This window comes from Cucumis melo, chromosome 1 (assembly GCF_025177605.1).
Source record: "Cucumis melo cultivar AY chromosome 1, USDA_Cmelo_AY_1.0, whole genome shotgun sequence".
Taxonomy (NCBI): domain Eukaryota; kingdom Viridiplantae; phylum Streptophyta; class Magnoliopsida; order Cucurbitales; family Cucurbitaceae; genus Cucumis; species Cucumis melo.
In genome coordinates this window covers 7,948,290-7,971,296 of record NC_066857.1, presented here as the reverse complement: position 1 = coordinate 7,971,296, position 23,007 = coordinate 7,948,290, and the positions used below count along the sequence as shown (strand labels likewise).

The window sequence follows — 23,007 nt, the reverse complement described above, 5'->3', positions numbered from 1 at the left end:
ATTCCACTCGCAAATGAATAATGTATACATGGTTATACCTAAAGGTTGGCATTTTACCTAAATATATATACAAGAACACTATGAATTGTATACGGCTCATTGTCTGCTCTAGGTTATACCTAAAGGTTGGCATTTTACCTAAGATCTCTGTTGTATTAATCTTACTCATGAATCGTGATATTAAATGCCGTTTTGAAAACAGAAACAGAAACTGGAAAGAAAAATAAAAAAGATCAGAGTTGTTATCATTTGTAAACTTGTTGTGGATTGTATTGTAGGTGATTGGGGTTGAAGCTCTAAAGGACTTTTCAGGTCCTTTTTTGAGCCCATATGAACTAACAACCAGCAGAGATTCAATAGAAGAATTGGAGAGGAAAATATCAACGTTGAAGCAGCAACTAAATGATGTTGAAACTGAGCTTGATAGAATTAAAAAAGGGAAGCAAAAGGCGTAGAGCCCCCACTACACCCTTTCTTTTCCCCAACTCCCTATTTTCCTTTGTCTTTTGTTTTTATTCGTTCATCTTTTCTTTGAATTTATTTTTCGAGAATTATAATCTCGAAAGTGGCATCCCAGGTTAAACAATGCTGCGTAGGCTGCCTTTTAATTAGCTTTTATTTATTTTGAAGTATTTTCTGGTGTATCCATTTTCTGGTTAATATAAAGTTGTTCATTCATTGTTCCATTTTCTTCATCTTTTGTTTTCAAGTTTTATTTCCTAATGGTAGCTGACATTACGAGAGACCATTCCAAAATTGAGCTTGTAATTTAAATAAGACTGAAACCTTCGAGATTCCTTGTTTTCATTCTCATCATTTATCATGAGGCTGTAGAACAAAAAAAGTCCACCTCCACTTGGAAATTAAATCGCAAAGAACTCCAAAGAACCAAAACTCAAATCGCAAAAAAAAAAAAAAAAAAAAAAAAGAGAGAAAAAAAAGAAAAAGAAAACTTACCAAAAACGGTGTTAATCGGGTTCATGGCAACCTGATTCTTAGCTGCATCACCGATCAAGCGCTCAGAGTCAGTGAAAGCAACATACGACGGCGTCGTCCTGTTGCCCTGATCGTTGGAAATGATCTCAACTCGATCATGCTGCCACACACCGACGCAAGAGTACGTAGTTCCAAGATCGATTTCCATCGCCGGACCTTCTCCTTTACCGGCCATAGTAAATCTTCAAATCGTCGATGGAAAAAAGAATCATCCAAGAAAATTTGATTGGTGGCTGCAGAATTCAGGGTTAGAAGATTTCAAAGTTATAAAGAGGAAAAAGAAGAGAGGAGGAGAATTTATATAGAAACTTTTAAGGAAAAAGAGAAGGTAAAGTAAGAGAGATGAAACTTGATTTTTTATCAAATTAAAAAAAATAAAAAAGAAATTACAAAGGGGTTTTAATGTCGGTTTTCAAAAGGGGGTCGTTTAATATCGATTTTAAACCGACATTAAAGCTCCTTCTTTAATGTCGGTTTAAAACCGACATTAAACATCCGCCTTTTGAAAACCGACATTAAAGCCCATTTTTCATTTTTTCCACCCGACATTAAAGGCCAGATTTGTTGTAGTGAGTTAAAGTCATCACCTTCTCAATACCCCTCTTTCAAATTCTTTTTAACAGTCCTCCCAATTGTGTCCCGTTTATGGTTGTCAATAACATTGAAGTTAAGGATTCATTTATAAAATTTCTAGTCACAATCAATGAAATAGGCGGTCAATACCATATAGTTAAACAAACTTTATACTCCATTCTTGAAAACAAATTCTTCGATTTTTGTTTTTCATTAACATACAATTTCAAAATATCCCTAGCCATGTAAATCGCGATGGAACAGCAAAATTAATATTCTGACTGCATGTTAATGTCCCAACAAAATTCTTAAACCCCCTACTTTCAATAGGCAATTCCTTTATAATCAATATTTTAGCCAACATTTCACGATAGTTTTGTACACTAAATGATTCGTACATAAGTTGAGAACTAGATAGATGGACAATCCCTCCTTCTTCTTCGTGTTCATCAACGTTTTGTGTAGTAGTCTCCATTATATTTACAGCTTTCTCCTTTTCCATTCCCATAATGTATCCAACAGTCCTACATTATAAAATAAAAATGGTTTTTATAAAGGGTTGTTATGCTTCCAAGCTTATCCTACGCTCTAAATTTTCAAAGTGTTTTTAAAAATACAATCTTTAAAATATAATGATTTCAAAAATCTTAGTTTTTACCCAATATAATGATTTTAAAAATCTAATCTTTAAACAATATAATGATTTTTTAAAGTTTTTTTTTTTTTTGTTCTTAAACCATGTAAATAAATAAATGTTAGAAGGAAAAACTTTAAAAAACCAATCTTTAAACAATATAATGGTTTAAAATGGGATTTTTTTTTTTTTGCATTTTGTTAAAAAAAATAATTTTAAAAGAAAAAAAAGGAACCGTTACTTTACCAAAGGAAGCCAAAGAAAAGTGGATGGAGGGAGGGAAGAGACGAATGATCGTGGAGGAACTGTTGTTGGCTGTGGACGAAGAGAAGCGGCGATCGATGATGTTGCTTATTGATGAAGGAACAACAACAGAGATAAGGGACCGACACGGTTGCTAACTTTCTTGTTGTATTCACGCTTCAAGTTCACGACAAGTTGAAAGGGATTTTTTATAGAGTAATTTCATATATGCCCTTGTGATTTATTTATATCTTCTTTGCGATTCAATAATCTCAGACCATCTTGGTGTAATTAAGGTCCGAGATCGAATAACTAAAAGCATTAAGGCAGAAGTCTTTCATCCCGGGACATCTTGGTGTAATGTATGCCTAAGATCTAATAAAATAAAGACAAAACTCTTTCATCTCGAGCCATCTCGATGCCACTAAAGGTCGAGATCCAATAACTAAAGGAAGAATTCTTTCATCTAGCGCATCTCGAGGTATTATATACCCAAGATCGAATGAATTAAAGCCAAAAAGTTTCATCTGAGGCATCTCGGTGCAACTAAGACCTAAGATCGTGGGCTACTAGGCTTTCAGTTTCATTTTCAATAATATATATATATATATATATATATATATATATTTATATATATATATATTTATATATGTTATGAATATTCTACATTAAAGTCAAATATTATTAGATGTTCATAACTTCCTTAGGTTACAAATTCATGCAATAACCTCCCCATCAATTTTCATAACTTTCTTGTCCCATATTTATGTTTGATTTTGTAACCATTATTCTCACAACCCTATAAATAGAGGTTGTAGAGATCATTTGTATACACACCACAATTGAGTTCAATTGTCTTATCTTCTCTCTCTCTTCTCTATTCTTCTTTTGTGTTCTTGCATTGTTCTTATTTAGTTTTTGGTTCTTTATTTCATAACACGTTATCAGCACGAGTCTCAACTACTTTGAAGGCTTTGCAGAAATTAATTTTGATTCATGTTAAAGACCGACTAGAATTATCTCCATAGTTTTTGAGGTATTTAGAATTTCATTCAAATATGGTGAGTATTTTCATTTTGATGATTTTGTCGTATATGTTTGTATTTTGTGTATTCATCATTTATCTTTTCACCATCATGATTCATCTTTCTTGAATTTAAACATAAAGTTGAAAGAAGATGAATTTAAACATTTGATAACTAAGTATGCAATATATATGTTAATTGTGAAATTGTTTGTTAAGGTACATTTGTTATTAGTTTTATAATTTGATTTGATCGAATCGAAAAACTTTTTCATATTTTCATATGTTCGACAAAAGTTGAATGTACTTTATCCTCATACTTTGGTAGAATGACTAAATAGAAAAAAATTTTGCAATTGCATAGATTTAATGAAAATCGATCCTTAATTTGGTTTCAAGTTATGTATGACATTTCATGGTAAAATTTTGTGATGTTAAATTTTGGGTGCATGAGATATGTATATCATGACAGATGTGTTGAATAAGTAAATATTCAAACTTAAATTCTATTTTAAGTATACGTACATATGTGTGTGGTTACTATTTTAGACCATAGATATTTTTCATATTTGTTGAGGAATAAAATTTATATTTGAGAAACTTAAATAATCTTGTTTTGAATGATCCAAAATAGAAAAGATATTGAATAATCAAGTATCTCTTGTCTTTAATTTTTTGGTTAAGTCTTATAGATTTGTCAAATATGCTATATCATTTTAAATGTATGTTATAAATGTTCTAATGTTATTTAGATTAAGGTGGTAAATCATGCCTTATTTTTAAATATAATTCTTATATTTGAAATATTTGATTGAGATGTTTTTCTAATTGATTTATATGAAAGTTTAAATTAGAATATTTGTTTTCCTAATTGGATTTCATTTTACTTGACAAATATTGTGGTAATATTTATCTTCTATATATATACATTAAGATTATATAATGTTAATGTTTTTTTTCAAATATGAGAATAAATTCTCAACGTTGTCTTTGAAACTTATTTGATTATTGAATATTTAAATTGTTCTCATGTGAATTTTGTGAGTCTTAAAAATTTTATATATAGTGATTATATATATTTGATTAAATTCTCTTATGAGAAAGTTTATGAAAGTTATGTATTAATAGTTAATTACTTCTTAAACCCAATTTTGATTTAATGCACCTGAAGTTGCATAAATCAGTTAATGCTCATTGTTTTTGTCGTGCACTCGTAGTTGCACATGTCAAAAAATCTTTGCTTTCGGAAATAACAATTTGAGAGAAAAAAATTGAAACATTATATTAGCTATTGAGCATATGTTTCTTTAAAAAAAATGGTAAATTTTGATCAAATAATTTAATAGCATTCCCTGAAGTGAATGTTACAATATTTAGTAAGATCGAAATTATGTTAATAGAAAAGAAATGTTTATTTGATTAGAACCATACATATTTATATGAGAACTTTATTTTTCAAATGTGTTTTGGAAAAGATATACAATAATATTGTACTTAATAATCTTGTACAAAATTAAAATCTCAATTATATTACACTATACATTCGTGTAATTGATATATATGCAACAATGAATCTGAAGTTCATTGATCCAAATATAATTTTATTTGACATGAGAGTCATTTTGGGTCAATAATGAAATTAATGTATGATTGGAAATATATTGACATTCATTAACGAACTAGAAGATTCTTTCATGTAATAAATTGTCAAGGGGTCTCTTGTTCTCAAGAGGGTTAATTATCAAAGTCTCACTAGTGAAAATTGAAATTGAAACTCTCATACTTTTGGGAAGAAATTCATGGTTTATTAATTCTTGTTGACGCATCCTATTGATAGCCATAGATATACATATTATTTTGATTTAAGAATGTTAGTGAGTTTGCATCCCAAACTTTAATTTTGATAATTGATTGAGATAAGTGAACGAACATATTGTAGCATATGTTTGAATATAAAAGCTTCTAAATTTGTATGGGATCATGTTTAAGATGATGAAACAATTAAACCCTAGATGGATGATATATTTACTATGCAATTTGCCAGTTCTCGTTAATGAGACATTTTTTCCAACATTAGGGGGAGAAATTAAGAAAATGTTGGAAAAATAAATCAAATGAAATGCATAAGTATTGTCTCATTTTAATCATCATATAGATTACTTTGAACTAGAAGTTCAAAAGATATCTCATTTGGAATAAAATGATATCAAATCAAATGTAGATGCATTTATAGAACATTTATAATTGTAAGAAAGTGACCGAGTTATAGTGGTTACAAAGATATCATCTAAGAATGATATCCTAGTGCAACAAGTTGTCAATACTACAAGCTTGAAGCGTGATAGGCAAATGTGAGATCCAAATAGAAAGATCCTTGAAGAAGAAATAGTCAATTAATGACCAGTTAAGAATATGGATATTCTAGAAGAAATCCTGAATATGAGTACTCATAAGAATCCTAAAGTAAATAAGGATAGTAAAGAGATCTCGATAAAATTATATGTCATGACAAGAAATGGAACCATACTTAAATAACTTGACAACATTTTTGCATGCAATGTTGCTTCGACATATTATTTATGAAAATAAGTAATATGTACTTAGACATATTGAACAATGTCGCGACAACACAAAAAGGATTGGCTTATGTGAAAAGAAACAATCCAATCAAAATAAACTTATATGTTTCAAATCGTGAGAACTAGTTAGACATTTAGAGAATGTCGAACATGATGAATACAAGTAAAGTGTTTGTAAGAAAAACAAAAAGAAAGTGAGACAAGTTCCACACAAAGAACTGATATTGGTTATATAAGAGATACATATTCTCCTATGGTGGATACAATACCATGAGATATCTAACATATCTTAGCACTACTACAAAACTGGATTTACTTGATGTTTTTTACGTGTCAAATATTGGTTTACTTGACGCTTTTCAATGTGTCAAGTAATCCAGTGTCAAGAATAAGGGAGGTTTACTTAACAGTTTTTAAGCGTCAAGTACAAATATACTTGACAGGTAAGAAGCGTCAAGTATATAATTATACTTGACAGTTTTTATGCGTTAAGTAATCCGGTGTCAGGAATAAGGAAGTTTTTTCTTTTGACAATTTTTAAGCGTCAAGAATAAACAATTCTTGACACATTTTCCATGTCAAGATTTTTTTTTTCTTTCAAATAAAAAATTGTACAATTTGAAATATCCATATAATTATATTGCACACCTGTTTTAAAGTCCATTTGCACACATATAAGTAGAGCCTTTGAGATTACACAAAGTTTCTAAACTACGCATATTAATTGAACAATTGAATCAACACAAACTTTCCGTCAAATAACTAAGAATTTAACAAATTGCATATATCATTGAACCATACATATAGTTGGAAATTACATACTTAATTACAATAGCCCATACTTCTACCATATGAAGAAATTGTTTTACCTAGCTTTATGCCTAACATGAAAAATCTTAAAGTCTGTAAAATGTAAATGTGGAAAAAGCTAATGTTTGGTCTATGATCTGGTTTCTTTCGTAACATGCCCTTAATAAGTGTTTTCCTGCATGTAAAAAAGAGCAAGGGTTTCAACATTAGACTGCACAAGAAATCAAGAATTAAGTCATCTCAATGTCTAAAGCAACAATTTCATTACCATTGAACTCAATAAATGGCTTCAAAGTATTATGACACTACTCAAATGGATGAAACCCAAACATTCTAAAACAAGAGAAAGAGCAATACAACAATTGCCAAAACCTAAAATCAAGATCTTCAGATCAAGTCGGGCATAGGCATGAGTAAATAATAGAAAAGGGGATAAAAACTAATAAAGCACGCAAATGAACTTTTTAAAATAAGCTAATGTAAAAATAAAAGATGAATAAAGGATGCCAAATTGAAATAAAAACTTAAGAAATATGGTTCTGATTTAGTGTACACTTGAACATAGAAATGTCAAACACTATAACTAGTCAATGGACATCTAATCAACTTACAATTCTAACTTTTACAATACATTCATATTGGGCCTAGTAGCAACTACTATAAATCTCCATACACAAACTTTTCAACTAGGTAACTTTTATTTTACAAATCTCAAAAATTTCATTTTAAACAAGCCATCCAACATGAGTACACATAATACTATGTAAGACTTCGTTAATGCAAATGACAGGCGTAGAAGTCTTACATGAATTCGATCATAGAAAATTAATCTGATTAAACCGCACGAGAAATGCTAAGCAATGTTCAACATGGAAGAAACTCCTACTTAGCTTCTCTTTTGTAACAGACCTGTAATGCGTCCAATATATATATATATAGAATAAATAAATATAAGAACCCAATTGTGTAAAACCAATTGCGTGGGTATAAAATAAACACCAAAAGCCCTACAAAACAAAAGCGGTAGAGGACAGAATAACACAAAGGGATGAACGTGTAACTTGTTCAAATATAGTTGAAACTTATTGACAGTTAATTTTAAATTTTAAACTTATTGATAATGATATTAATATACAATTTACCTTTCCAAAAAGATTCATTCAACATATTTCGCAGGTTCTTCAAGAACTAAAGAAGATGAAAATGAAAGTTTTATCTTTGAAAAGATCTACATTACATAAGTGGATTGGGTAGTGGCTTCAGCTAGTTTTGCTGTTCCAAATTTCTCTGCCGACGATGCTTCTTTAGCCGTTATAAAATTGAACATAAATCTAAAAACTTCTGAAATATTTGAAAATGCTCACGCAAGGAAAAGTTAAAATCATACACTGGAATCCATCCCATGTGCTATCATCTGTGGAAACTACTGCTGAACTATTATCAAATGGGCCATCAAAGGATAACGTGTTAAAAAGATCAGTAGCATACAAATATAGATAATAAATCCATCAGAAATTTCTTACCACATTGAGTAGCAAGGTTTAGATTTTAAACAATAGTTCTCATACCCTTAATTGAACTGAAGCAATACTATATAACTTACACATGTTTAGTCCTCAGACCAAACAAACCAACATTAGTCATTACAAAATGTGTTATTGATAAACTATAAAATAATAGCACATACATATTCTTTTAATTTTGATTGCATAACCTTTGAAATAAGCACAATTAAACATGTAGAAGTTCACTTAGCAGTAAAGAAGCAATATTATGAAATGAATTTCTAGCTACATATACCCTGACCCACTTCTTTCCGCCGACCTCTGTCCATGAAAAGTAGCTTTTTCCTCTTATACTCAAGCTGGTGATCTTCTCTCCCTTGCATTTTTTTTCTATTACATAGCTTCCATCTCCCAGTTGGTTTAGGACAAACTCCAAAAGCATGTACTAAAAGTTTCATTTCATTAAACCCCATTTTCCCAGCATACAAGCCAAAGAAGGAAATCGAAACTCATCAAAGAATAGGAAATAAAACATGGGTGTGATATATTTAGTTCAGAATTTACCCCAAGCTCCATTTTTCTTCGGTGTGCGTCAGAACTCTGGCAATTAGGCAGCATTGAGAATGTGATTGAGATCCCGATAGAGAGAAATTGAAAGAAAAGAAAAAGAAGGATGGTGAAGAGTGTTGGAACTTATGTTCTAAAACTCATACTTTGTTATTTGATTCAATAAAGTTTATTATTGAATGCTATAATCTTAAAACCAATAAACTAAGGTCCCGAGACTATTTTACTAAGTTTGTCAATTCACTTGTACTTTATGTATGAGACATAAACATGGATTAAGTTCGAGTTAATAGCCCAAATAGTCTATAATGTATAAATAAGGTTAGACGCCTTATTCTGGAAAAACACTATGGATGCGACCCGCTCCGTAATTAGTACAAACGTTGTAATCCTGAATCGTTCGTGTAAAGACATGGGAGTGGGGGAATCCTATGTAAATGGTTTGCATAAGATTGGAACCACGAAATAGTCACTTTTAGTTATAACACCGTAAACTATAAACTGACTATTTCAATTATGATGACCTAGGTAACTTGATCTTAATCCTGAGCTAACTATGAACTTCTGTTCATTCGCTAGTATCCTTAGATCTGCATAGGTGAGGGCAGCTCATCTTCGCTGGCCGAATAAGCCTCCCGTTTCAGGGATAAGATCGAGTGGATAGCTAAGGACATAGGGTGCAAGAAGGAATTCACTCCTACCCACTTCTGGGATAGTAGATAGGTTGTTCCCTTAAGGACTGAATCCAAGTCTTGAACAAGGGGCCCCACCTTCTCATTGGCCCGAGAAGATTTTAGGTTTATAGGTTGGACCTTAAACCAATTGTTCAATAATGGATCAGTGGGTCTTAAGGAGCAAGATGTAATTTTGGAGGTAAAATGGTATTTTGACCCAGCCAAGATTATGAACAACTTGTGAAGGATCGACTTACTCATCATGGTTATATCAGGTGGATAGAAATATATCTATAGTGAGGGGAGTGCAACTATGAGTCTTTAGTGGAATGACTCATTAGTTAACGAATGTTGATTAAGCTTGGTCTAAAAGAGTTTAGCCAGTTAATCTCGAATCGTTGGAGCCCATGATCTATAGGTCCCTTAGGTTCCCCTAACAGCTCATATGGATTCAACTAAGAACAATATGTTGAAATAACTCGAATTGTTCGAATTAGGAAAAGAGAGAGAAACCGACAAGTATATAAGATATAAGTCGGTAGATATAAACTTTAAGCTTTGTGTTTAAATATGATTTAAATAAATATAGATTCATATTTAGAAGCTTGGAAAGTTTTAAAATGGTCAAAGTTGTAAAAGTCAACATATTGACTTTTGACTTTGAAAAATAAAACTTTGACCGAAATTTATATTCAAATATGATTTGAATTTTAGAAAAATGAATGCGGATTCATACTCGGGAGGTTAGAATTAGTCAAGACGGGTAAAATAGCAAAAAGTCAAAAGGTTGACTTTTGACTAAGAAAAGTCAAAGTTTGACTTTGACTTAATTGGTCAAATGACCAAATTGTCCTTTGACTAATTTCCTTTTTAACTAAATGTTAGTAGGAAATGTGGTAGCTTATAATGAATTAGAAGCCACTAATTCCATTAATAGTTAATGGATTAATTAGGTGTTGAGATTATATGAAATAAATTTCATGCATTTTGCATGTAATTTTTCTATATAAACTTCTCATTTCAGAATGAGAAGATGATGATGATTCTCATAAAATTATCTAAATGATACACCTACCTCCATTTCTTCTTTCTAAAAGTTTTCTTCATTAAACGAGTCTCACAACTCAGTTCTTAGTCCCGAGATTAGTAGGTCAACATAGTGGTTGTCCTTTGCTCGTGATCATCAAGGGAGAAGAAGTTTTAGAACGAAGAAGAAGTTAAGAACTACAAAGGTAAGCTCATTGTTTACCTTCTCTATTCTTCGTTTAGGTCTATCGTTTAGTTGTTGCATGTTAATTTCTAAATCGTTTAGATGCATATAGAGTAAAGCATGATCCTAGTCTTCCGCTACATGTTTTTTTGATGTTTTTTTTCCATTAAAGAGGAGATAGGTTAGTCGTCAGGGGGTAGGTGGGGGGCAATAAATAAATTAGTACAAAAGAATTGGGGAGGGCCAGCCATGATTGATTGTCCTTGAAAAGCAAATGTGAAACGGTTTAATCGAATAATTAAGCTCAAATATCACGGCGGTAGCCGTGGTTTGTAGCTGCTAGTCATTGCCGTGGTTCGGGGTTCGACGTGGTTTGTAGCCGTCGGTCGGTGGTGAGAACTAGGGCACGATGGATAGTGAGACAAATCGTGGGGAAGAAGAAAAGAAAGGTAAACTTGTGTAAGGAAGAGAACTTACGATCGAGTCACGTCGACAGGGGCAGAGTCATGAACTTATAGCGGTGGAGGGAGCTGGAGTCACTGACGTGTGGCGGTGGGCACTAGGGCACGCAGTTGAGAGAATAGGATTTGGAAATTTTGTGGAGAAAGGAAGAAGAAAGGAAAGAAATCATGGGTATAGAGAGAGGTTATTGGAAAGAAATTTGGGCAAAAAAATAAAGAAAATATTATTTTAGAGAAAATAGGGGAAAAAAAAAGGTAATTCTTTACGTTTAAAAAATATCAAACAAATAAAACAGTACTTATAATTTTAACATGTCAAGTATTGAGAAAAAAATTGAAAAATTATGCATTTTTTAGCTTTTTCGTTATTCTTGACGCTTTTTTATTTTTCTTGACAGTTTTTATTAAAAGCGTCAAGTATTTTTAAACTACAAGCGTCAAGTAATGTTGTTTTTGTAGTAGTGTAGTGTGTATGCAAAACAACATACACCTTATGGATGTAGTCATTATACATTGATATAAATTTATTAATAATTATATCCTTGAAGGATTAAAGGTTATGAAATCATATGATTCAATAATAAGAGAGTTATAAAATATTTTAGACGAATATCTTCATCTCTTATTACATTTTTGTTGATACGAGGGTGTAAAAATAACCCCTATTTGTCCAATTTGATGATTTGAGTAGAAACTTCTGAAGAGATTTAAAAAACAATAGAATTTCTCTAAAAAGAATTTGAGATTATATGTTTTGTCTTAACTTGCAAATAAAACATAAAGCAAATGGAATTGGACTAATTATATCTTGAAGAACCATAATTTTAAGAAATAAGTGCACTTATATCTTTACTAGTTTATACACCACTTTGTTGTAATATCTTTAGTAATTTTATAACATAAAAAAATATTTCTTCAAAAATATTGAAGTAGAATTAAACTATGTATGTTTAACTTAAGAATTATTAGCTCACACTAATTTATTTTATTCAAATAGATCTAATTGTGATCTAGTTGATTATGAAGATGCAGGTTATTTATCTAACCCATGCGAGTTAGATCTTACACGAATTACTTAGTACATATAGAATATTTTTTCTATTATGGCAACTAATGAAGCAAATCAGAACAACTACTTTAAATCATCCAGCGATATTGATGATATACAAAACTAGCTAAAAGTGTTCTTATGTGAAGACAAAGCATCAAATGATGACATCAATATTCAACAAAATTCTTCAAAAGAAAACCTGGCAGACTTATTTACAAAGGCAATTACAAACTCCGCATTTGAAAAACTTAAGCACAACATTGAAATGTGTGACAACTCGGAGAATTCAAGTGATGTCCTCATGAAGGGGAGTAAAAATACTGCATTCTTTTCTTGACTATGGTTTTTCCCATTAGGTCTTCCTAGCAATGTTTTTAACGAGACAATTATTAAAATATATAAAATGATGTACTATTTTTTCCTTCACTAGGATTTTTTCCCAACAGGTTTTTTCCTAGTAAGGTTTTAACGAAACATTTATTTTATATAATATGGACATCTAAAGGGGGAGTGTTATGAATATTCTACATTAAAGTCAAATATTATTAGATATCCATAACCTCCTTAGGTTACAAATTCATCCAATAACCTCCCTATCAATTTCCATAACTTTCTTTTCCCATATTTATATTTGGTTTTGTAACCATTATTCTCACAACCTTATAAATAGAGGTTGTAGAGATCATTTGTATATACATCACAATTGAGTTCAATTGTCTTCTCTTCTCCCTCTCTTCTCTATTCTTCTTTTGTGTTCTTACATGGTTCTTATTTAGTTTTTGGTTCTTTATTTCATAACTATATATATATATATGTTTTTAATATTTTTAAATTTTGGTTGGGTTCGATCGGCGAGGATGGTTCGTTTTTTTCGAAAATCTCTTCCTTAAATCGACCATCAAGTATCGATTCTTTCGGATCGATTTTTTAGGTGTCGATGCTCACCTCTGATATTTGAAAACTTAAAGAGTATAGTGATAATTTTATTATGTTGTCTTTTTGTCGATTTTATAAATTTTTTAGAGTCGACAAAATAGCAAAATATAAGGTTTACTTTGGATAAATGACAATTTTATTTTTAAATTGTCAAAATAGCAAAACAATTAATCTCCACATAATAAATGGACAACTATTTCTTAAATGCCCCTACCTAATTGACAATATAGATTCCTAAATACAATAGTAGGAAAAACCACAAATACTCTATAACTAATACATACTATACACTCTCTTCAATCTTCTATCCGCCCCCCCAAAAAAAAAAAAAAAGAATTCATCTTCTATAAAACATCACATCTTCTGCATGCAACCACTCCACTTCTCCAAGAAAACCCTAATTTTTCCTTCCTTTTTCCTTCTTAAAATACAATCGTTTTCTCTTCCGTTTTCTAAACGCTTTACATCGTCGCTCCAGATACACGCGACCTTCCTTTTTTAATCGGTTTGCACCACCGATTGCTTTTCATTTTTTAAAATCGCTCCCCACTTAATCGCTTTGCACCGCCAATTGCTTTTCAACGGAATCGTTCCCAGATCTCTTTTCACCGATCTTCAACCTTTTGATCGTTTGTACCATTGTGTTCGTTCTTCAACCTTTCATTGGATTTCTGCAGTTGAAAACAATATCCTTTGCTACGTTCTTCATTCAAATTTACGTTTCTACGACCATGTGCATTCCGGTTGATTGTCAATATGGTCTTCTGGCGAATCTTTTAATTTCGTTTCCCTTAATTCTGCATTTTTCCCTAGATAATTAATATTTACATTGTATTTGGCATGATTTTAGAGAGAGTTGAGATTTGAATCAAACTTAAGTATTTATATTATATTTGCCATAATTTTAGGAAATGATTGGTATTTACGTGTGCTTTGAAATTTGAATATTTTAAATGATTTTTCGTTACTTTTTAAATGTTTTTGTTAATAATTAATTATTGCATTATCTTTGCCATTATTTTAGGACGTATTCACTCTCGAATGTATAATTTCAAATTTTCAAAAATGAAGACTTGAATATTTTTTCGTTAATTTCTTATTTTTTTATGATAATAAATAATTACTGCATTATATAGTTTTGAATCTATAATTATTTGAATCTATAATTATTGCATTAAAAAATTAAATATTTGAAGTTATTTTGCATTAATTTGAAGGTAAAAATCGAAATAATTAGGAAATATTGAAACCAATTGAATATGTTTAGGGATATATGAAAGAATATAATAATTTGTTGATTTAGTTAATAATTATCATAAGTGGGTGTGTTTACAAATACACCTTATTTTATTTGCTACGTTCTTCGTTCAAATTTACGTTTCTGCGGCCATGAGCATTCCGGTTGATTGTCAATATGGTCTTCGGGCGAATCTTTTAATTTCGTTTCCCTTAATTCCGCACTTTTTCCCTAAATAATTAATATTTGCATTGTATTTGGTATGATTTTAGGGAGGGTTGAGATTGGAATTTAAACATAACTATTTGCATTATATTTGCCATAATTTTAGAAAATGATTGGTATTTACGTGCGCTCTGAAATTTGAATCTTTTAAATGATTTTTCGTTACTTTTTAATGTTTTTATTAATAATTAATTATTGTATTATCTTTGCCATTATTTTAAGACGTATTCACTCTCGAATGTATAATTCCAAAATTTCAAAAATGAAGATTTCAGTATCTTTTTCGTTAATTTCTTATTTTTTTATAATAATAAATAATTACTACAATATATAGTTTGGAATCTATAATAGTTTAAATCTATAATTATTACATTAAAAAATTAAATATTTGAAGTTATTTTTCATTAATTTGAAGATAAAAATTGGAATAATTAGGAGATATTGAAACCAATTGGATATGTTTAGAATCTCTAAAAAATATAATAATTTGTTGATTTAGTTAATAATTATAATAAGTGGATGTGTGTAATTTGTTGATTTAGTTAATAATTATAATAAGTGGATGTGTGTGTTTACAAATACACTGTAACTGAATATGTGATATTTTATTTGATTTTTCGATCTCGTGAAATACACTCTATTTGTATGACAGTTCTCATCCGTAAAGGATAATTTCGGTCCAAAAAAAATACAAAAATATTGAAGGGTTTTGCTTTAAATAAAAAAAAATATTTTTCTATTTTCTATTTTTATATTTGTGATTTCTACTAATTGCCCGATTTTTTATAGGTTTAGTTTTTCGAGAATTTAATTCCAAGGATATAAACATGAGTTGGCCTCAAATGTTAAACCCCACGTAATTCCATGGCCATGCCCAAACACATCCCTTCTTATCGTATAATGCTAAAGGAAAAGAAAAAAAAAAAAAAAAGGAAAAAGAAAATCCGTGATAGCCGACGTCGTCCGATAGAAAGCGTCTTTCACCCTTTAATAGGTGCCGCTGTCGCCGAGGTCCTCAAGTAGCAGGGCAGTTCGATGTAGGAGATCCGTCCAACACTCCGCTGCTGTCCATGTCGCCGTCCTCGTCCGATGGTGTTGCCACCTTTCGGTGGAACCAACATTTTCACCAGTCGTGCGCGATGTTCCAAATTGTGAAAGGATAGGTTTATGGTTTCAGGGATTTGGACATTTCTTATGTCCACTTCTCCCAAAAATCTTTGATTTGAAAACTAAGGCCTCGTAAAGTTATCCTTTTGTTTTTTTTTTTTTGGTAATTTCCCTCATTTTTCGATCTTACCCTGTATTGTAGTTTACTTTTTTTGTTCTTGGATCCTTAAATGATTAGAATTTTGTGTAATTACTTGCTTCAAATTCACCGGCTTCGTTGTTCATCATCTCTCACATTATTCATACCCAGAAAGTTCTTTTTATCTGTTCAATCACCAGTAGCTTTGAGATGCCGAAATAAGTCTACCACCATAAATTTGTCTTCCATTAACTGCTCTGGCATTGCACAATCTCTCATATCAAGGTGTTCAGTTTTGCTTGAGAATGAAGGGAATGGCTCAACATTGCCTAATGCTTCTCTCATGGACCTTTTATTGGAGATCTCTGATGTTGTACCGGAGTATGCGCGCAGAATTAGGCGAATTCCGGAATTAAAGCCTGAAGATGTGCTTAAATTGTTTATTGAGTTTCAATCAGAGGTTGGGAATAATGGGATTCAAGTTAAGAAAGTTGAGTGTTTGTGGAGAATTTTTAAATTTGCTAATGAGAGTAGTGGGAACTTCAAGCATTTACCAAGGTCGTGCGAGATTATGGCCTCTCTTCTCTCTAGAGTTGGGAAGTTTAAGGAAGTTGAGCACTTTCTTTCTGAGATGGAGAGTCAAGGAATTCTACTGGATAATCCTGAAGTTTTCGGTTGTTTAATTCAGGGTTTAGTTTGTGAAGGTAATCTAGAAAGGGCTGTTTTGATATACGAAAAAGCGAGGCAGCGGTGTATATCTCCCTCATTGTCATGTTATCATGTTCTGCTCGATTCTTTGGTTCAGATGAAGGAAACACAAGTAGCACTTGGAGTATGTACCGATATGGTGGAGATGGGATTTGGTTTGGGGGATGAAGAGAAGGCTTCTTTTGACAATGTCATTAGACTACTTTGTTGGCAGGGAAATGTTCTTGAAGCTAGGAACCTTGTGAAGAAGTTTGTGGCTTTGGACTTTAGGCCTAGCGATGAGGTTCTTTACCAAATTTCGAGGGGTTACTGTGATAAGAAGGATTTTGAAGATTTGCTGAGTTTCTTCTTTGAAATCAAAACTCCCCCAAATGTTTCTTCTGGCAACAAAATCATTTATTCTCTTTGTAAAGATTTTGGCTCTGAAAGTGCATATTTGTATCTACGAGAGCTTGAGCATACAGGCTTCAAGCCTGATGAAATAACCTTTGGGATTTTGATTGGTTGGAGCTGTCATGAGGGAAATCTTCGAAAAGCTTTTATTTATTTGTCGGAGTTATTGTCCAGTGGCCTAAAGCCAGATTTACTTTCATATAATGCTCTCATCAGTGGGATGTTCAAGGAGGGCCTCTGGGAGAATGCCCAAGGCATTCTTGCCGAAATGGTAGATCAGGGGATTGAACCTAATTTATCAACCTTCAAAATTCTTTTAGCAGGTTATTGTAAAGCTAGACAATTTGAAGAAGCAAAAAGTATAGTTCTTGAAATGGAAACTTGTGGTTTTATTAAACTTTCTTCTGTAGATGATCAATTGTGCAAAATATTCTCTTTCTTGGGTTTTAGTGAATCATCAGTGAGGTTGAAAAGAGACAACAATACTGGTGTTTCTAAAACAGAGTTCTTCGATACCCTTGGAAATGGGCTTTATTTGGACACCGACATAGACGAATATGAGAAAAGGCTTACCAAAGTTCTCGAAGAGTCGATATTACCTGATTTTAATTTGCTTATAATCGATGAGTGTAAAAACAGAGACTGTAAAGCTGTATTAGGATTGGTAGCTGAAATGGATCGATGGGGACAAGAATTCACGTCAGTAGGCTTGATGAGTTTATTGAAAAGCAATTGTAAATTGATTTCCAAAATCAAGCCTAACATTGACGTTTGGGAGAGAAAGCCATATATGATTGCTCAATTAGGAGCAGACACTTTGAGTTTGCTTGTGCAAGCATATAGCAAAAGCAGGTCAACTTCTAGTGGAATTGGAATACTAAATGAAATGATCCAAATGCGTGTTGAAATAAAGAATGAAGCGTACAAGGCTCTAATAAATAGTTTGTGCAAAAAAGGAAACCTAAATGATCTTCTTTTTTGTTGGGATAGAGCTCGTAAAGATGGTTGGGTTCCTGGGTTGCACGACTGTAAATCACTCATCAGTTGTCTTTGCGAGAAAGGGAAACTCAAAGAAGTTTTCTCCCTCCTCGAAACCATGCTGGTGTCTCATCCACTTTCAAGGTTGGATATACTTAATATATTCCTTGAAAGGCTTTCGGAAGCAGGGTTTGCTGCAATTGGACAAGTATTATCAGAGGAGCTTACGTCTCTCGGATTTTCCTTGGATCAAAAAGCATATGAACTTCTTATCATTGGATTGTGTAAAGTGAACAACATATCAATGGCATTTAGCGTGTTGGATGATATAATGGGTAGGAGTATGGTTCCGTCCATTGATGTTTGTCTTCGATTAATTCCTATATTATGTAAGGTTGGTAGATATGAAACTGCAGTTGCATTAAAAGAGATGGGAGGTTCCAAGCTGTCGTCTTGTTCACATAGAGTGTTTGGTGCACTAATGAAAGGTTTCTTTATGATGGGAAAGGTTAGAGAAACCTTGCCTCTACTCCAGGATATGTTGTCTAAAGGTATTTCGCTAGATGCTGAGATTTATAATAATCTGGTTCAAGGGCATTGCAAAGTGAAAAACTTTGATAAAGTCTGGGAGCTCCTGGGCATTATTGTAAGGAAGGACGTCAGCCTTTCTATGTCGAGTTACAAGAAATTAGTTTGTTTTATGTGTATGGAAGGAAGAAGTCTCCAGGCATTGCATCTAAAGGACCTCATGCTTAGAAACAGCAAATCTTACGATTGTGTTATCTATAACATTCTTATATTTTATATTTTCCGAAGTGGGAATGGTTCACTCGTGCCCAAAATTTTGGATGAACTTTTGCATGGGAGAAAATTGATACCTGATCGCGTAACCTATGATTTTCTAGTATATGGGTTTTCTAAATGCAAAGACTTTTCCAGTTCCACATTATATCTCTTTACCATGATCCAACTGGAGTTTCGTCCCAGCAATCGGAGCTTGAATGCCGTAATCAGCCTCCTTTGTGATATTGGACACCTTGAAAAAGCGTTGGAGCTGAGCCAGGAGATGGAATCTAGGGGATGGGTACATAGTTCAGTTGTACAGGATGCGATAGCAGAGTGTCTCATTTCAAATGGTAAGCTTCTAGAAGCAGAATGCTTTTTGAATAGAATGGTTGAGATGAGTCTCATCCCTGAACATGTAGATTACAATAACATAATCCGGCAATTTTGTCACAATGGAAGATGGTTGAAGGCAATCGATCTTATAAACATAATGCTTAAGAAAGGAAACATCCCAAATGCTACAAGTTATGATTTTGTCATTCAAAGTTGTTGTGCTTACAAGAAGTTGGAAGAAGCAGTAGATTTCCATACTGAGATGTTGGACCGACGCCTAAAGCCGAGCATCAGGACGTGGGATAAGCTTGTTTATTTGTTATGCAGAGAAGGGCAGACGAAAGAATCAGAAAGGGTTTTGATGAGCATGACAGCGATGGGTGAAAAACCAAGCAAGGATGCATATTGCTCCATGCTGGACAGATACCGCTATGAGAATGATCTTGAAAAGGCCTCAGAGACAATGAGAGCAATGCAAGAAAGTGGTTATGAGTTGGATTTTGAGACACAGTGGTCTCTCATAAACAAACTAAACGACACGAATCTCAAGGATAGTAACAACAATAACAGTAACAAAGGCTTTCTCGCAGGACTTCTTTCCAAGAGTGGATTTTCCCGGGCATGGATTCCTTAGTAAAGCTAAGATGGAGAATTACAAAGGTTGTCGTTTTTTTTTGTGACATCAATAGCTCTCTCTTTTGTTGTCTAGAATAAATTGTCCAATAAATTTTTACTATAGCATGATAAAACTAACCCTTGAATATCAACAATGTGACCCATGTACATGTTACCTAAAAGCCAGAAAACCAGATGTAGTAGAGTTGGATGGTTTGTGTTGCACACAAGTTATCCCCACACTTACGCAGGAAAAAACGTTTAGACTGACTTACAAATTGTATGGTAGACTGTATACAAGTAGTATTTTTACTTGTACATGAAATCAACCTATAGAATTTACAAATGATAATGGAAAGCAAGGGCCAAGGAACGAACTATGTCTTCAAGTATAACTTAAATGAGAGTAACTAAATTTGGATGCAGGTATTGCTTTATAAGTAGAGCATAAAACTGAGCCATAAGTTATTCTGAACAATTTTTTATCGATATAAGCAGCCTATAAGGCATTTTGGTTTTCTTCCAATATCCTTCATGCTATAACATGCTTTAAAGATGTATAACAATCATAATAGTAGCCCTTAAATGAACTCCAGGATAAAATTAAGCTCGTAGGTCTAAACACATTCAGCACCACCTAAACTTCCTCTTATCAATTTGAAAGTCGGTGGAGGAAACAGGATTAAGTGGTCCATGCCACAAAAATAGTGGCTTTTGCTTTGTCTTTGTGGAATGATGTTTTCTCCATGTAAATTGAGAAGGGATAGAAATTCGAGAAGGTTATCTGATGTTTTCTTCCCTGGATATGAACATGGTTTCTGATATGCAGCTGTGAAGAAAATTCTTTTCTGATTGCATCTTCAACAAGTACGCTTTATCCAGCCCTATCAAGCACGTTTTGTTGAAAGTTGAAATTACTTGGAATGTGTCAATCATTATTTTATTTAGATTTAGTACGTATTAATGGAAATTAGAAGTTCAGAAGATAATAATGCATTTGAAAAATATTGTAAACCAATGCATCTACAAATGCTACAAAAGTGACAAGTCATAGATGTACACGTTGCAATTTAGAATTGATCAAGAATTTGGGTTTGAAAAAACTGTGTTTGTCTAAAAATAAATTTCGAAAAAAATGAATTTATAAAATAATCTAGTTTAGGATTGAGTTTTTATAATGTCCTTTTAGCATAAAATATTAAAGATTTAGTAACTTTTAAAACAATTTACAAATATGGCAAATTTTTTATTTCTTTTTTGTATATTGCAATTGAGTAGCATCTTTTGAATTAATTAATGACATAGGAAACTTTAAAACAAATTGTAGCTAATTTTCTTCAATATTCTGATTATTTTTTGTTTATTTGAAAAATAGTTTTGATTTCAAATGAAAAGAAAAATCTGGCATGATTTTCTTCGTCATCCTCTTAACTGAACCCTCATCATATTTGTTGAGGTTCTCCCATCTTTTACTTGCCCGATCTATCCTCGCCGCTATTTCTCTCCTCCTTTCCTCATGTCGGAATTTGTAACAAACAATGAGATTGAGAGTTTTAGGTTCCATCATAGAGAATATTTGAAGCTTATCAGAGCTAATGAAGGTTTTAACTAAAGCAACAACAATCGAGCAAATGTAATCAACTTATGAGCTAATGAAATTTTTAACTAAGGTAGAAATGTGTGAGTTTAGACTTAAGCCACAATTATCTAATTAGCGAAATCTCATTGATTTTCATTCAAATTTTTATTCTACCTTTTCTTTGATTTATCGTTAAAACAAATTCATTGGCGTTGAATTCCATTGCTTGTTCATACAAATATATCTAGAATCAATTACACAAAACATTATCAGTAATAGGAGTGTTTTCATGAGAAAACAAAACAAAACAAAAACACCATCGATAGGAATTGATACATTTTCTTGAACAATAAATTTAACTTTTCTAAGTCTATAATTTAGTGATAAAAACTTAAAATTGATAAACTCTAATCCACACAAAATAAACAACAATGAAACTATCTTTCTTCGAGTCTATGAAACCTATCATCGATAGACTTAAATCAACAACACTAGAAAAACAATAATAAAACTATATTTTTACTTATTTTTCATAAAAGCAAATTCAATTCATTTTCAAGTCTATCAATGTTAGAAACATAGCATTGATAAGTACACTAAAATAACAAGAATGATATACATATTATTCTTACTTTCCAAATGAAAATCCAACTTTCTCCAAATCTATCAATGATAGAAAATTATCACTGATGGACTCCAATCAACAAAAAAAAAAAAAAAAAAAAAAGAAAGAAAGAAGAACATTTTCTTACTTTTTATGAAAATAAATTCAACTTTCTTTCCATCTACCAATAAAGGAAATTGAAACATATTACTGATTGACTATCAAATACACAACAAAAACATAATCGAAATTATATATTTTCTTATTTTTCATGGAAAAAGTCAACTTTCTTCGAATCTATCACTAATTGAATCTCATGATTGATAGACTATAAATAATAGTAAAAAAAATTATACTTTTTCTCACTATTGATGAAAATATATTCAACTTTTTTCTACTCTATCACTGATAGATAATCAACAACCTCACAAAACTACCTTGAAACTATGTATTTTTTTACTTTTCAAATTCAATTTTCTTGGTCTGTCGGTGATAGAAACATATCATCGATAGACTCGAAAAAATACAATGACACTACACATTTTCTCACTTTTCATGAAAATATATTTAGTTTTCTTCAAGTGTATCACTCATATACACTAATCAACAACATAAAAAAGAAAACGCCAGAAACCACTACAAGAAATTTCAGATCTCCCGACGTCGGGTTACACCATTGGAAGGACGGACTTTGGGAGATATGGTATATCCCAACGCAATAAATAGAGCGTCGAAAAATGGGTGAGCCGTCGGGATTTTCCCCATTTCTCCCTACTCAGATTTGGTTGCGTCGGGAGTTGTCCTTTAAAAACTCACCCCTCATCTGTAATTCACAAATCCGCAAAGGGGAGAAGAAAAGGTTTTGAAAAGCGAAAATGTGTGGTCGTCCTTCCTGTATCGTTGTTCTCTTTCTAGTGCTGTCGTGTCCTCTGCCCTTTCTCTTTCGGTGTCGCCGCCGCCGTCGTCTACCCTGTCTCTAATATGTGAAAAGCTAGATTATTTTTTCCCTAAAAATCCCTTTGTTCCTATTTTTTTTCTTT

The 23,007-nt window shown here is 32.1% G+C and overlaps 1 protein-coding gene across 1 annotated transcript; it reads left to right on the top strand.

Moving 5' to 3' along the window:
* Window positions 1-15,561: 15,561 nt before the first annotated feature.
* On the top strand, window positions 15,562-19,939 carry LOC103500046 (pentatricopeptide repeat-containing protein At5g15280, mitochondrial). The gene has a single exon (XM_008463232.3). The coding sequence runs from the start codon at window positions 16,063-16,065 to the stop codon at window positions 19,801-19,803; it is 3,741 nt and encodes a 1,246-aa protein (XP_008461454.1). The 5' UTR covers window positions 15,562-16,062; the 3' UTR covers window positions 19,804-19,939.
* The last annotated feature ends 3,068 nt before the right edge of the window (window positions 19,940-23,007 follow it).